This window comes from Chiloscyllium punctatum, chromosome 3 (assembly GCF_047496795.1).
Source record: "Chiloscyllium punctatum isolate Juve2018m chromosome 3, sChiPun1.3, whole genome shotgun sequence".
Taxonomy (NCBI): Eukaryota; Metazoa; Chordata; class Chondrichthyes; order Orectolobiformes; family Hemiscylliidae; genus Chiloscyllium; species Chiloscyllium punctatum.
In genome coordinates this window covers 117,055,172-117,071,337 of record NC_092741.1, presented here as the reverse complement: position 1 = coordinate 117,071,337, position 16,166 = coordinate 117,055,172, and the positions used below count along the sequence as shown (strand labels likewise).

Sequence of the window (16,166 nt, the reverse complement as noted above, 5' to 3'; positions counted from 1 at the left end):
TAACTCAATGTTACACCTAACGCTGCAATGTTCAGCAATGCAGTCACAATTTTATACACGTTCTCTCTATTGTAATGCAGGAATTTACTCCAGGCACTGTCTAATTAAAATGTGTGCTAAACACTATAGATGAACAGTCTCCATCCACTAAATTAAACTCCAGTTTTCAGCATCTCATCCTCATTTTCCTCCATAAGCTTTGAGGAACTAGGTAGATCTGTGCCAGATGTTTACAGACTTTTGTCTCATCATAGGCAAGGGTAGAACAATGAAAATTGGAAAGGAACCACCACTGGGGCGAACTCAGTTTTGATTTTGTCATGAAGGATTCTGGTGGGACCTGGAGTGCACTTTCTTATTATAAAACCTACTGAATATTTTTACAGCAGATTTCATTGCACTGTTGATTAATAGAGTCATAAATATTGCTGAATAAACTCAATGATTTGGATGTGAACATAGGATGTACGTTCATAAGTTTACAGATGACAGCTAAGTTGGAGGGGTGAACAACAAAGGAGGTGACTTTGGAGTACAACAGGACCCTGATCAGATGAGCCAATGGGCCAAAGATTGACAGGTTGAGTTTAATTTAGGTAAATGTGAGGGGTTACATTTTGCAAAGGCAAATCAGGGCTGGACTAATACACTTAATGGCAAGGTCCTGGGTAGTGTTGCTGAACAAAGAGACCTTGAAGTGATGGTTCATAGTTCCTTGAAAGCAGAGTAGCAGGCAGACAGGTTGGTGAAGCAAGTGTTTTGTATGATTGCCTTTATTGGTCAGTGCATGGAGTATAGGAATTGGGAAGTAATATGTTGCGGCTATACAGGATATTGATTACTGAGAATCCTCACCCAATCAATGATGGAGGACAGGAAAAGATTTGGCTGTCAGACCTGCTCTTTTTTTGAAGTATTTTAGATATTGGAGCTGATTTCCTTAGATTCCAGGAGCAGTAATTATTGTTTAACAAGCTGTTGCATTGTTTTGGAACTTTGGGGAGAAAAAAAAAATCAAAAACAACAGCACTTTAAATAGGAGGAAGAGAGACAAAGGCAGAGACCACATGGTCACTGACACAGCAGTGAATCTGCACAACTACTGCCTTTGATGCTTGAATTCAAGTATTTCTGAACGGAGTGAATCCAAGAAAAATTAACAAACAGTGATAATCACAGCTGACCTTAGAAGAACCCATGTGGGAGATCTCACAGCACAGGAGCAGTTAAGTACTTGGTTTTCAAGTGTAACATTTTTTGTAAATCTACAACAGGGAGTAGAGACGGTTTTTTTATTATATCTTTTATTGATATCTGTCTCTTTGTTAAAATTTAAAAATATGGCTAGGATCGTGGGACTGGAATACCATAGCAATTACAAAGACATGGCTCAGACAGGACTGGCAGCTTAATGTTCCAGGACACAAATGCTAAAGGAAGGATAGAATGGGGTGTGGGGGCAGCAGCAAGAGAGGAGGGGGAAGTGATATTTTTGGTAGGGGATAACATTATAGCAATACTTAGAGGATATTCCTAGCAAAACCTCCAGGGAAGTTGTTTGAGTGGAACTGAGAAATAGGAAAGGGATGATCATCTCACTGGGATTGTACTACAGACCCCTCCCAGTCAGCAGGAAATTGGGAAACAAATTAGTAAGGAGATCTCAGTTATCTGCAAGAATAATAGGGTGGTTATAGCAGGGGATTTTAACTTTCCAAACATTGACTGGGACTGCCATAGTGTTAAGAGTTTAGATGGAAAGGAATTTCTTAAGTTTGTACGGAAACATTTTCAGATCAGTATGTGGATGTACCTTCTAGAGCAGGTACAAAACTTGACCTATTCTTGGGAAATAAGGCAGGGCAGGTGACTTAGGTGTCAGTGGGGGAGCACTTTGGGGCCAGCGACCATAATTCTATTAGTTTTAAAACAGTGATGGAAAAAAAAAGGACAGACCAGATCTAAAAATTAAAGTTCTAAATCAGCAGAAGGCAAATTTTGACAGTACTGTATTAGGCAAGAACTTTCAAAAGTTGACTAGGATGGATACTCGCAGGTAAAGGGACAGCTGGCAAATGGGTAGCCTTCAAAAATGAGATAACAAAGGTCCACAGACAGTATGTTCCTTTTAGAGTGGAAGGCAGGGCTGATAGGTGGAGGAAATACTGGATGACTAGAGAAATGGAGATTTTGGTCAAAAAAAAAGGAAGCAGATGTCAGGTATAGCAGCAGAGATCAAGTGAATCCTTAGAAGAGTATAAAGGCAGTCAGAGTATACTTAAGAGGGAAATCAGGAGAGCAAACAGGGGACATGAGATAGCTTTTACAAATAGAGTTAGAGAGAATCCATGGGGATTTTATAAACACATTAAAGGACAAAAAGGGTAACCAGGGAGAAAACAGGACCTCTCAGAGAGTCCAAAACTAAGGTTTAAAGGTGAAAGGGGAAAGATTTAAAGGGGCAGCTTTTTCAAGCAGAGCATGGTGCATGCACAGAATGACGTGCCAGAGCAATCATGGAGGCTGGTACAATTTCAACATTTAAAAGGCATCTGGATATACATGAATAGGAAGGGTTTATAGGGACATCGGCCAAATGCTGGCACGTAGGACTATATTAATTAAGGATATCTGGTCAGCCTGGACAAGTTGGAGTGAAGGATCTGTTTCCATGCTGCGTAGCTCTAGGACTCTAAAGTCTTAAGGGTCATTCATTCCTTTTATGATGTTAACTCTATATTTAACTTTACAAAATATCTTTTATTCATAATTCAGTTTCTACCTTAAACCTGCATGTCCAACTCTTTATCTAACTTGCTGTAAAACTATTAAAAATGAATCACCTTTCTGCTTTACTATAAGAATTTTTTTTATCTAGTTGACTGCTCAGCTTGCTAATCTTGGACTTTAGCTGGACCTCAATGATACCAATGCAGCACGGTGGCTAGCACTGCAGCTAGTACTGCTGCCTCAGCACCAGGGTCCCAGGTTCGATTGCAGCCTCAGGCAACTGTGTGTGGAGTTTACAAATTTTCCCCGTGTCTGCGTGGGTTTCCTCCATGTGCTCCGGTTTCCTCCCACAGTCCAAAGATGTGCAAGTCAGGTGAATTGGCTATGCTAAATTGCCCATAGTGTTAGGTGCATTAGTCATAGGGGAAATGGGTCTGGGTGGGTTACTCTTCAGAGGGTTAGTGTGGACTGGTTGGGCCGAAGGGCCTGTTTCCACACTGTAGGGAATCAAACCTAAATATGGGAAGTCAACATCTCAGAACTCATTAGATCATCACTTTCCTTGAGGTCAGTCATAAGCACCACACTTTGACTTGATGCCTGGTAAAATCTGGACCAGCACAACATTGTGACATGGCAATGCAACTTGACATGTTAAGGTGTGTACTGCTTTACAGGGAAATGTTATCTGATGCTGTAAGGCTTGCACTACATTACAATGTAGCACACAACACAGTAATGTACACATATTTCAATGCAGCAGCATGTAATATAGTAAGGCATGCATATTATCATGCATCATGACAGTAAGGCATGAAATATATAATGTACTACAAAATGTATCCCATTACCTCGCAACACCAAAACATGGTAATAGGTATAAAACGACACAGTAGTGCCTGTAACATAGTAACACTACAGGATAATGTGATAGCTGAAAATGTGTTGCTGGAAAAGCGCAGATCAAGCAGCATCAAAGGAGAAGGAGAATCGACGTTTCAGGCATAAGCCCTTCTTCAGGAATGAGGAGAGTGTGCCAAGCAGGCTAAGATAAAAGGTAGGGAGGAGGGACTTGGGGGGAGGGGTGTTGGGAATGGGATAGGTGGAAGGAGGTCAAGGTGAGGGTGATAGGCCGGAGTGGGGGTGGGGGCGGAGAGGTGCTGAGTTCGGGGGGGGACTGAGACAGGGGAGGGGGGGAATGAGGAAACTGGAGAAGTGTGATAGACAAATATAATACCAGCTACACTATAATGCATTATATAATTTAATATAATAGTACAGAATCCATTAAAAAACACTAATTGTATTACAATGCCAGACCGTTACAATGTGATGCATACTAACATTGCAAATAAACACTATCCTTTTGGTTTCTCACATGGGTCAAACGGGTAGGGCGCTGACCCAACAACCACTGCAACTGTCCAACAAAAGCCCTCCCCCCCTAATCTGTCCACTTTAAGTGTGTGTGTGTGTGCGTGTGTGGGGGGGGGGGGGGGGGACCTTGCTTACCTTTGTCGTCCTCGTCGATTTTGAGAGCGGTGGAGATGTAGTCGAAGGCCAGTTTGTGGGACTGGCGGATTTGCTCGGGTTCCGCCGTGGTGATGGACGGGGCTGCCTTGCGCGATGCCATCGCGGCCAGACGCTGGCAGACGTAGGCGAAGAACAGCCAAAGGTGGAAGGCCAGGAAGCGCAGGAAGCTGAAAACCGCAATCAGAGGATACGCAAAGTAGTAAAGGTTTCGCTTGTGAAGCGAGAGTCTGTCGCTGGTGCCGTCGGGCGGCACTCGCACCGGTCCCTTCTTCTTTCTGCCTCGGCCACCCGGAGTATTCATCCACCCGCCCTCTGTCCGCCATCACCCACAGGCACAGCGCAGGCGCGCCGGCCGCTCAGCATTGTCCCGACACCCTCCAATCCGCTGGCCGGATGGCCGCGCCGCTGTCCAATCGGAAGGCGGGCTCTTCGCCAGCCATCCAATGGAAGCAGCGTGTTACCGCGATTCCTGGTGCGGTAACTAACCAATCAGAGTCCAGGGCAGCGGCCGCTCGGTCAATCAAAACAAACCATTGGTGGGTCAGGCAGCTCTGTGCAAAAACAGATGGACAAGGCGTCCCCAGCAAACACCTTCACTCCCTCGTTCCTCAGCAGTGAATATGATCACAGATTAGCAACCAAAAAAAATTGCAGGGAGTAAATGAGACAAACGACGCAGGAGAACAAACAATGAGCTTGGTAAAGAGCAACTGAAGATTAAATATGAATTGAATTGTTAGCTTGAAGCATAAAAAAGAAAGAAATATGAAACAGGGTTAAGTCAAAGAAAATAAAGATCTGCATTTATATAACAAATTTTTAATATATTAGTGGTGCTAAATGGAGTAACAGAAATTATTGCTGTGTAATTGAAAATATATATTCTACTTCAAGGCAGCACTGCTACAACAGTAGTGTCTACCTCTGGGCAAAAATGCCCAGGCTGAAGTCCCACCTGCTCCAAAGGCATGTCATGCCATTACCTGAACATCTAAAAGTAGGGTTTCAAGGGTTTACTGCTCATTTTCTGAACTGGACATTGCACCACTTTTCCTGCCTATTGCTCAAGTAAATAAGTCTTAGGGATCAATAACCAACCAACAACCAGATTAACAGATTCACTGTACAGGCTCTATCTTTAAGGAACTGAAGTTAAGAACTAGCAATCGCTGGAAATTTGAAACAAACACAAAACATGCTTGAGAAGCTCAGCAGGTTTGGTAGCATCTATGTAGACAGAAACAGATTCAATGTTGAGTCCAATATTTAACGAAGGTTTGACAAATCAATATACAGTGCAAAATATAACATAAAGGAGTTACAACCAGTTTTGACATTGATATATTAAAACAAGAAAGATTTTTCTCCTTGAGTTATTTGCAAACACGTCTGTATTTCAGACATGGAAAAGCACTGCTTGAAGAATAGTTTCTCTTTTGGGTTCAGTCTGGTGCTCACATAAAATTAAACTGAGGATGGTGCTTCCCAAACTATTTTCAAAACAATTCCTTTTTTGAAAATTAATGTTACTACAAACATCAGGAAAGGAAGTGGCATGGTAATATTCAGTATATAATCGTGAAACTTTGGGCATTACCAATTAACATACAATTTAAAATGTCTATGCCCTTAAAATACTTTGTAAATTGACATCATATATACTCATGGAGGGATCAGCTAAGCTTTCCATTTTTCTGAATGACAAGAACACTCAGTGAAACCCCAAACAGACCCCACGCTAACACATAGTAATCAGGCCCTCTCCCCACCCCTCACATTCCTCTCTCTCCTAGTGCACTTAACAATCCATGCACTGTATTCAACCTGGACAACGTGAGGACTGAAGATGTTGGAGATCAGAGTCGAAAGTGTGGTGCTGGAAAAGCACAGCAGGCCAAGCAGCGTCCGAGGAGCAGGAGAATTGACGTTTCAGGCATAAGACCTTCAGGATGACTTTTCAGCATTCCTGATGAAGGGCTTATGCCCAAGATGTTGATTCTCCTCCTCGGATACTGCCTGACCTGCTGTGCTTTTCTAGCACCACACTCTTCTTTGCCCCCCACATTGTTTTCAGCACCTCTTCGCCACTCCACATACTATAACCAGTGTCACTTCCTCTCCCTCCAAATATAGTAATCAATATCTTTACCTCCATTGCTGTTCCCTGCCCACTCCCTCCTTCACAATCCACCCTTTAGGCCAACTTGTTAGTGGGTACAAAAGCAGTATCATTATCGCTGGCTAAAGATCTTGTCCAATGAGCTGACAGTAGTAGAAACACAGTAATGTTTGAAGCCGCTACTTGCCTTCCTAGTTCAGCTGTATGACTCCCTAGTTTTTCGAACACTCACACACTCTTTGCTGATCTAGGCCTAGACCAACATAGAGCACAGATATACTGAGCCCACATGGCACTTACTGCTTGAAGTGGGGGTTGCAACCCAAATTTTGGAAATTGTTGCTGCAGACTCATAGCCAAGGTTCTGTCAATTACAGAGTCATAGAGATGTATAGCATGGAAACAGACCCTTCGGTCCCACCCGTCCATGCTGACCAGATATCCCAACCCAATCTAGTCCTACCTGCCAGCATCCGGCCCATATCCATCCAAACCCTACCTACTCATATACCCATCCAAATACCTCTTAAATGTTGAAATTGTACCAGCCTCCACCACTTCCTCTGGCAGTTTATTCCATACACATACTACCCTCTGTGTGAAAAAGTTGCCCCTTAGGTCTCTTTTATATCATTCTCCTCTCACCCTAAACCTATGCCCACTAGTTCTGCACTCCCCATCCCAGGGAAAAGACTTTGCCTATTTACCCTATCCATGTCCCTCAATTTTGTAAACCTCTAAGGTTTAGCCTCCGAAATTCTAGGGAAAACAGCCCCAGCCTCTTCAGCCTCTCCCTATAGCTCAAATCCCCGAAACCTGGCAAAATCCTTGTAAATCTTTTCTGAACCCTTTCAAGTTTCACAACATTCTTCCGATAGGAAGGAGACCAGAATTGCACGCAATATTCCAACAGTGGCCTAACCAATGTCCTGTACTGCCACAACATGACCTCCTAACTTCTGTACTCAATATTCTGACCAATAAAGGAAGGCATACCAAACGCCTTATTCACTATCCTATCTACCTGTGACTCCACTTTCAAGGAGCTATGAACCTACATTCCAAGGTCTCTTTGTTCAGCAACACTCCCTAGGACCTTTCCATTAAGATGTATAAATCCTGTTACGATTTGCTTTCCCAAAATGCAGCACCTCACATTTATCTGAATTAAATTCCATCTGCCACTTCTCAGCCCATTGGCCCAACTGGTCCAGATCCTGTTGTAATCTGATGTAACCCTCTGCTGTCCACTACACCTCTAATTTTGGTGTCATCTGCAAACTTACTAACTGTACCTCTTATGCTCGCATCCAAATCATTTATGTAAATGATAAAAAGTAGAGGACTCAGCACCGATTCTTGTGGCACTCCACTGGTCACAGGCCTAGAGTCTGAAAAACAACCCTCCAACGCCACACTCTTCTACCTTTGAGCCAGTTCTGTATCCAAATGGCTAGTTCTCCCTGTATTCCATGAGATCAAACCTTGCTAATCAGTCTCCCATGGGGAACCTTGTCGAATGCCTTACTGAAGTCCATATAGATCACATCTACCGCTCTGCCCTCATCAATCCTCTTTGTTACTTCCTCAAAAAGCTCAATCAAGTTTGGGAGACATGATTTCCCACACACAAAGCCATGTTGACTATCCCTAATCAGTCCTTGCCTTTCCAAATACATGTACACCCTGTCCCTCAGGATTCCATCCAACAACTTGCCCACCACCGAGGTCAGGCTCACTGGTCTGTAGTTCTCTGGCTTGTCCTTCCCGCCCTTCTTAGGCAGTGGCATCACGTTTGCCAACCTCCAGTCTTCCGGCACCTCACCTGTGGCTATCGATGATACAAATATCTCAGCATGAGGCCCAGCAATCACTTCTCTAGCTTCCCACAGAGATCTCAGGTATGCCTGATCAGGTTCTGGGGATTTATCCACCTTTACATGTTTCAAGACATCCAGCACTTCCTCCTCTGTAATATGGACTTTTTGCAAGATGTCACCATCTATTTCCCTACAGTCTATATCTTCCATATCCTTTTCCACAGTAAATACTGATGCAAAATACTCATTTAGTATCTTCCCCATTTTCTGCAGCTCAACACAAAGGCTGCCTTGAGGGGCTCTATTCTCTGCCTAGTTACCCTTTTATCCTTAAGGTATTTGTAAAAGCTCTTTGGAATCTCCTTAATTCTATTTGCCAAAGCTATCTCATGGCCCCTTTTTGCCCTCCTGATTTCCCTCAAGTATACTCCTACTTCCTTTATACTCTAAGGACTCACGCGGTCTATCCTGTCTATACCTTTTTTATGCTTCCTTCTTTTTCTTAACCAAACCCTCAATTGCTTTAGTCATCCAGCATTCCCTATACCTACCAGCCTTTCCTTTCACCCTGACAGGAATATACTTTCTCTGGATTCTCGTTATCTCATTTCTGAAGGCTTCCCATTTTCCAGCTGTCACTTTACCTATGAACATCTGCCCCAATCAGCATTCAAAAGTTCTTGCCTAATACTGTCAAAATTGGCCTTTCTCCAATTTAGAACTTCAACTTTTAGATCTGGTCTATCCTCTTCCATCACTATTTTAAATCTAATAGAATTATGGTCGCTGGCTCCAAAATGCTCCCCCACTGACACCTCAGTCACCTGCCCTGCCATATTTCCTAAGAGTAGGTCAAGTTTTGCACCTTCTCTACTAGGTACATCCACATAATGAATCAGAAAATTGTCTTGTACACACTTGACAAATTCCTCTCCAGCTAAACCCTTAACATTATGGCAGTCCCAGTCGATGTTTGGAAAGTTAAAATCCCATACCATAACCACCCTATTATTCTTACAGATAGCTGAGATCTCCTTACAAGTTTATTTCTCAATTTCTCTCTGACTATTAGGGGGTCTATAATACAATCCCAATAAGGTTATCATTCCTTTCTTATTTTTCAGTTCCACCCAAATAACTTCCCTGGATGTATTTCCAGGAATATCCTCCCTCAGCACAGCTGTAATGCTATCCCTTATCAAAAAGGCCACTTCCCCTCCTCTCTTGCCTCCCTTTCTATCCTTGCTGCAGCATTTGTATCCTGGAACACTAAGCTGCCAGTCCTGCCCATCCCTGAGCCATGTTTTCATAATTGCAATCATGTCCCAGTCCCATGTTCCTAACCATGCCCTGAGTTCATCTGTCTTCCCTGTTAGGTCCCTTGCATTGAAATAAATGCAGTTTAATTTATTTGTCCTGACTGTTTGACTTGCTTCTGTTCTCAGATGTACCCAGTCTCTCTGGATCCCACCTCCGTCCCTCCCCCCCCACCTTACTAGTTTAAATCCTCCCAAGCAGCTCTAGCAAATCTCCCTGCCAGTATATTAGTCCTCTTCCAATTTAGGTGCAATCCGTCCTTCTTATACAGGTCACTTCTACCTCAAAAGAGATTCCAATGATCCAAAAATGTGAATCCTTCTCCCATACACCAGCTCCTCAGCCAGGCATTCATCTGCTCTATCCTCCTATTCCTGCCCTCACTAGCTCATAGCACTGGGAGTAATCCAGTTATTACTACCCTTGAAGACCTCCTTTTTTAAATTTCTGCCTAACTCTCTAATCTCCCTTTAGACTCTCAACCATTTCCCTTCCTATGTCGTTGGTTCCAATGTGGACAATGACCTCTTGCTGACTCCTCTCCCCCATGAGAACACTACACCCTCTCTGAGACATCCTTGATCCTGGCACCAGGGAAGCAACACACCATTCTCTTTTTTTGCTGCTGGCCACAGAAACGTCAGTCTGTACCTCAGACTACAGAATCCCCAAACACAATTGATCGCTTGGAACCTGACGTATCCCTCGTTGCATTAGAGCCAGTCTCAATACCAGAAACTTGGCTGTTCATGCTACGTTCCACTGAGAATCCATTCCCCCACTACATTTTCCAAAACAGCATACCTGTTTGAAATGGGTATATCCATTAAAGACTCCTGCACTAGCTGCCTACCTCTCTTACCTTTCCTGGAGTTAACCCACCTCTGTGACTGTATCTGAGACTTTCCTCCCTTCCTATAACTGCCATCCATCACATATTGTTGCTGTTGCAAATTCCTCATCGCTTCTAACTGTCTCTCCAACCAATCCATTCGATCTAATAAGATTCGCAGCCAACAGCATTTATGGCAGATACAATCCGCAGTAACCCTTAAACTCTCTTTAAACTCCCAATCTGACAAGAAGTACATATCACTCTATTAAAGGCCATTTTTGCTCCTTCACAATTTACAGACCCAGAAATGAATACCGTCTTATTCCTCTGCAAACACTGCCCCAGGTTAAATTAATAGTTATGGCTTATATTATTCAAAATAATATTCCTAGATTTGTGTGGTTTCTTTCTCTGTGCTACTATTTACAAGTTCAGTGCAACGTAAGCTCAAAATTAATCATTTGCAGTTTTAAAACAATTAGCATATCAAACTTTTTTTTTCAAATCCCAAATGCATCTGAATACGTTACCACAGCTGCATGTATGGTGGCCAACTGTACAGAAATCAACTCAAAAACAGTCTAACTTAACTTTTGCAAAATTAAAACTCAGCCATTCTCTAATTCAACATATTACTGTAATTAGATATACAACTTTCCAGTCACCTTCACTCTAATCAGAGCTAGCATTGCACACCCATATTACTCTATTGGTTCATGCAATGTCCAAGAGGTGCTAACCATGACTCATAGAATAGGCTGGTAGAAGATGCAGGCCTGAAGAACAACTTTACCAAGTATGAGGGTCTGAACTCACACAGGTGCTATGATTAAGGATCAGCTCTCGTTAACTGTGTTAACTGGCCCTACCTGATTATACCATTAAACTAAGCATAATAATTATTTTGGACATATCCAGAATTATCATTCTCTGCTTGCACTAACACATCATCAACTGATTAGACCCAGCTGATGGACTCGAGTATATGAGAAGTTTAATCCACAAAAATCTATTGAAAGTGGTCAGGCTGCAGCAGCTGCCTGCAAAGCCAAGTAGTGTTTCTGCTTGTCCTCATCTGAGTTCCTTATTACTCTGTGGATTAAAGTAAACATCAACTAATGTTATAATGTAAGGATTAATTCTGACATATGCACAATAGGCCAAGTGGCCTTGTTCAGTGCTTTCGTTCCATAGGAAAGAACATTGGAATAGAAGTAAACCATTTAAGCTTAGTTTGTTGTTCAATTAGACCATGCTCTGTCCTTAACTGTTTGTTTAACACTTGGATTACCTCAAATATCAATATTAATATATCTATGTACATCATTGTATCATTATATATCTATATACAAATATCCTTGGATTACAAAATCTATGAAATTCAGTTTTGAAATTTGAGTTTAATTCAAACAGATTGACATATTGATTGCTTAATTCTGTTAAACAGTTGTTTTATCTAGTGTTTAATCCAAAAATTCACACTCTCAAAATAACCACCATGGTATATTTAATGTTCGATCCTATCTGAATTTCCTGATAGATGTTTAATCCCAATTGAAATACTCTGTGATATGTCAGCACATAGATACTGAATTATTTATGAAGAAAATATATGACTTCCATTCATAAAGTACCTTTTCAGGCAGCCACATTGTTCCAAAATGCTTTATAGTCAATGAGTCATAGAGTCATACAGCACAGAAACAGACCCTTTGGTTCAACTCACCCATCTCAAACTAAACTAGTCTCGTTTGCCAGCATTTGGCCCATCTCCCTTTTAACTTTTCCTATTCATGTAATTGTCCAAATGTCTTTTAAATTCTGTAACTATACATGCGTCTACCACTTCCTCTGGCAGTTCATGCCACATATGAATCACTCACTGTGTGAAAAATTTGCTCCTCAGGTCCCTTTTAAATCTTTCTCCTCGCACCTTAAAATTATGCCTTTTAGTTTTGAACTCCCCAAACCTGGGGAAAATATCTTTCCTATCCACCTTATGTATGCTCCTCACGATTTTATAAGCCTCTATAAGCTGGTAGCCTGGTTTCCTCTACCTTTCAACTTTTCATTCTACTTTTCAAACTTTCATTTTGATCTTTGAAATATTTGAGTCAAGGCTGTATTGGAGATCAGTAACTAAGATAGCCTGGTATATCCAAAATTGAACACAATGAGCAAGTCATTCATCCGGAGGTTTTGCTTAATGTATTGACAATGATCAAGAGAGTAGTCCAACAGCGAGGTAACTGGCTGGAAGTGTTCTGCTTTTTGTGTATAGAATATATCTGGTCAATTTTCCACATTGTTAGACAGATGTTTTTTGTTGTAGCTTACTGGAACAGCATGGTTAGGGTTGCGATGCGTTCTGGAGCACAAATCTTCTGCATTTTTGCTGAAGATTGTCAGAGCCAATAGCCTTTGCAGCATTCTGTGCCTGTAACTGTTTCTTGATATCAAATGAAGTGAAGCAAATTGGCTGAAGAGCAGAAGATTGTTGTGAGTGCTTCAGACTTACATTTTGCACTGATTTCTTCCATCATTGTGGGTGGGGTCATTTGTGAAGTATACTCCTCCAATGACTAATTTAGTTGTCCATCATCATTCAGAACTAGATGTGGCAGGACTGAGGAGCTTAGATCTGAACCGTGGGTTGTGAGTTTGCTTAACTCTGCCTGTCATCAAGGTGACACTTCATATCTTCATGCTGCTTTTGGCATGCTCTCCTGCAGTGTCCATTGATACCCTGGCAAGAGGGTACTTGTAAAGTGGAAGATATGCCAAGTCATGAGGCTGCAAATTGGGTTGGAGTACAATTCTGTGCTGATGATAACCCACAGTGTCTCATGAATATCCAGTCTTGAGTTGCTAGATCTGTTCAAAGTCTATCCCATTTAGTGATTGTGCTATACAACATGATGGAGGTTATTCTCAACTTCCAAGAGTCGGTGTGGACTTGTTGGGCTGAAGGGCATGTTTCCACAATGTAGGGAATCTAATCTAATCTAATTACTATGCCGCCACTTCTGCTGGGCCTGTCCTACTAAGAAAGAAAAAGTCTTGTATTCTAAAGAATATTGTATAATAGACTCACTGAGATGTATAGCATGGAAACAGATCCTTTGGTCTAACTCATCCATGCCAACCAGATATTCTACATTAATCAAGTCCCGTCTGCCAGCATTTGGCCCATATCCCTCTAAACCCTTTTAATTCATATACCCATTCAGATGCCTTGTGGATGTTGTATTTGTACCATCTTCCACCACTTCCTCCAGCAACTCATTCCATCCACACACAACCCTCTGCATGAAAAAAGGTGCTCCTTACCTCCTTTTCAATGTTTCCCTCTCACCTTAAATCTACGCCCTCTAGTTTTGGACTTCCCTACCATGGGGAAAAGGCCTTGATTTTCACCCTATCCATGCCAGTCATGATTTTATAAACCTTTATAAGGTCAATCCCTCATCCTCTGACACTCCAGGGAAAATAGCCCCAACCTATTCAGCCTCTCTCTACAGCTCAAACCCTCCAACTGTGGCGACAGTTTTGTAAATCTTTTCTTAACTCTTTCAAGTTTCACAACACCTTTCCTACAGTAGGGAGACCAGAATTGAATGGAGTATTCCAAAAGTAGCCTAACCAATGTCCGCCACAGCCACAACATGACCTCCCAACTACTCTACTCAATGCACTGACCAATAAAGGCAAGAATATCAAATGCCTTCACTATCCTGTCTACCTGCTACTCTGCTTTGAAGGAACTATGAACCTATGCCCCAAGGTTCCTTTGTTCAACAACACTCCCCAAGACCTTACCACCAAGTGTATAATGTCAGGAAGTTGCAAAGTTCTTCATAGCCAATTAAATATTTGAAGGGTACTTATTTTGAAAACATTATGAAATATGTAATGAGCCAGCCCCCATAAATAGTAATCAAAGGTGTTAGTTGAAGGATAAATATTATGTAGGGGACCAGGAGAACTCCTGTTCTCTTCTTCAAATAGTGCCATAGAATCTTTTACATCCATGTGCAGATTAAACAAATTTGTGATGTGTAACAACATTCAATTTAATAGATCAATTAAAGCAACAATGAAACAATATAGGACACTATTGGTGTAAAAGAAGAAATTAAAGGAGGTTAACCATGAGGCAAAAGTCTGTTCAATGTCCTGGTGCCTTGTTTGGTAATGACAGTGACAGAGTATAAGCAAAGCAACAGCCAATATGTACATTTGACAATTCTTTTCCCTCTCTGAAATAGTGACAGTCCTTCTTGAATAAGTTTGTTTTTACAAATAAACTGGAGAATACTGGAAATGGAACACTTGAGTCAACAGATTGTCACCACCTTTCAAGAGTATATACAAGAGTCTTATTTTGCTGAACAGTTGTGTAGAAAAAGCCTTTTGAAGCTGTTCTCCTGGTACTATCAGTCAGTGTATCAGATTTGATTGCCGATTGGTTAAAATCTTGAAGTTGTTTCATAAAGATTGTACATTTGTTTCATTAATATTCCATATAATTTGTATTGGCGTTTGATGAGCAACAAAATCCTCCTATATAACACTGACCTACAAGTGCCACTTACTACCTAGTTTAATTCTATAAGTGTAATCTTCTACTCATTCCTCCCTCATATATTTATCTAAGCTCTATTAAAATGTATTTATCCTGTCAACTCAATGAATATGCAAGTTTCACACTCTAACAACACCACGTAAAAATAGTTCTCCTGAGTTTCCTGTTCAATTTATCAGTGACTATATTCACAATCTATAATTTTGTTTTCACCCACAAGCATAGAATCGGAATCTAGTATGCACATCCTGGGATATGAAGGGCAATTTAGCATGGTCAATTCATCTAAACCACACACCTTTGGACTGTGGGAGGAAACTGGAGCACCTGGAGGAAACCTATAGACAACATGCAAACTCCACACAGACAAACCTCCAAGGGTGGAATCAAACCCAAGTCTCCGGCGCTGTGAGGTAGCAGTGCTAACACTGAGTCACTGTGACGCCCTAATAAATTTTGATCAGGTGTTTGGTGTAACTTGTTCCCTATGGTCTACCTTGACAAATGTTTCCATAATCTTAAAGATCTACTTCAGGTCACTCCCAAGCCTTGTTTCTTTCAATACATTTAGCAGTGCAAATGTATGGCACAGGATGAGGGATCAGTTTCCTACCTGTCATTTTTCATGTGTTCACTGCTAAATTGCCCGTAGTGTTAGGTGAGGAATGGGTCTGGGTGGGTTGCTCTTCGGAGGGTCGGTGTGGACTTGTTGGGCCAAAGGGCCTGTTTCCATGCTGTAAGTAATCTAAATCTAAATCTAAATCTAAAATGTTTTAACAGAGAATTTAGTTTTTGTTCAGATTAGAGAAAATCCTAGGTGTAAACATAGCTGTTGGATTCAATTTCAGTAGCTGTTGCTGAAATTCCACAGATTTTTACATTCTGGTTGGTAATAAATACTAGGCAAAAGTGAGCACTGTAGATGGTGGAGATTAGAGTTAAGATTAGACTGGGGCTGGAAAAGCACAGGAGGTCAGGCAGCACCCAAAGAGCAGGAAAATCTACGTTTCGGGCAGGAGCCCTTCATCAGGAATCTTTCTGCCCAAAGTGTCGATTTTCCTGCTCCTCTGGTAATAAACACTGCTGATTAATGAATACAGTCTGACTTAAAATGATAAGATGTTATCTAAGTCTGCAGCATGCTCACAATATTCTGGACACATTCCAACGGCTTTCTAGAAGCCCAAAACAGAGCCAGAGAATACAGCTGTACCAGATTGTACTACA

General features: G+C 41.6%; 1 protein-coding gene across 2 annotated transcripts in view; it reads right to left on the bottom strand.

The window, feature by feature from the left end:
* Window positions 1-4,589, bottom strand: part of spast (spastin) — an 81,096-nt gene extending 76,507 nt beyond the window's left edge. For both annotated transcript variants that reach the window (XM_072559082.1, XM_072559088.1), the window contains exon 1: window positions 4,243-4,589. In XM_072559082.1, the coding sequence (XP_072415183.1) occupies window positions 4,243-4,564 (322 nt within the window). In that variant the 5' untranslated portion in view covers window positions 4,565-4,589. The remainder of the gene's footprint in view (window positions 1-4,242) is intronic.
* Between the last annotated feature and the right edge of the window lie 11,577 nt (window positions 4,590-16,166).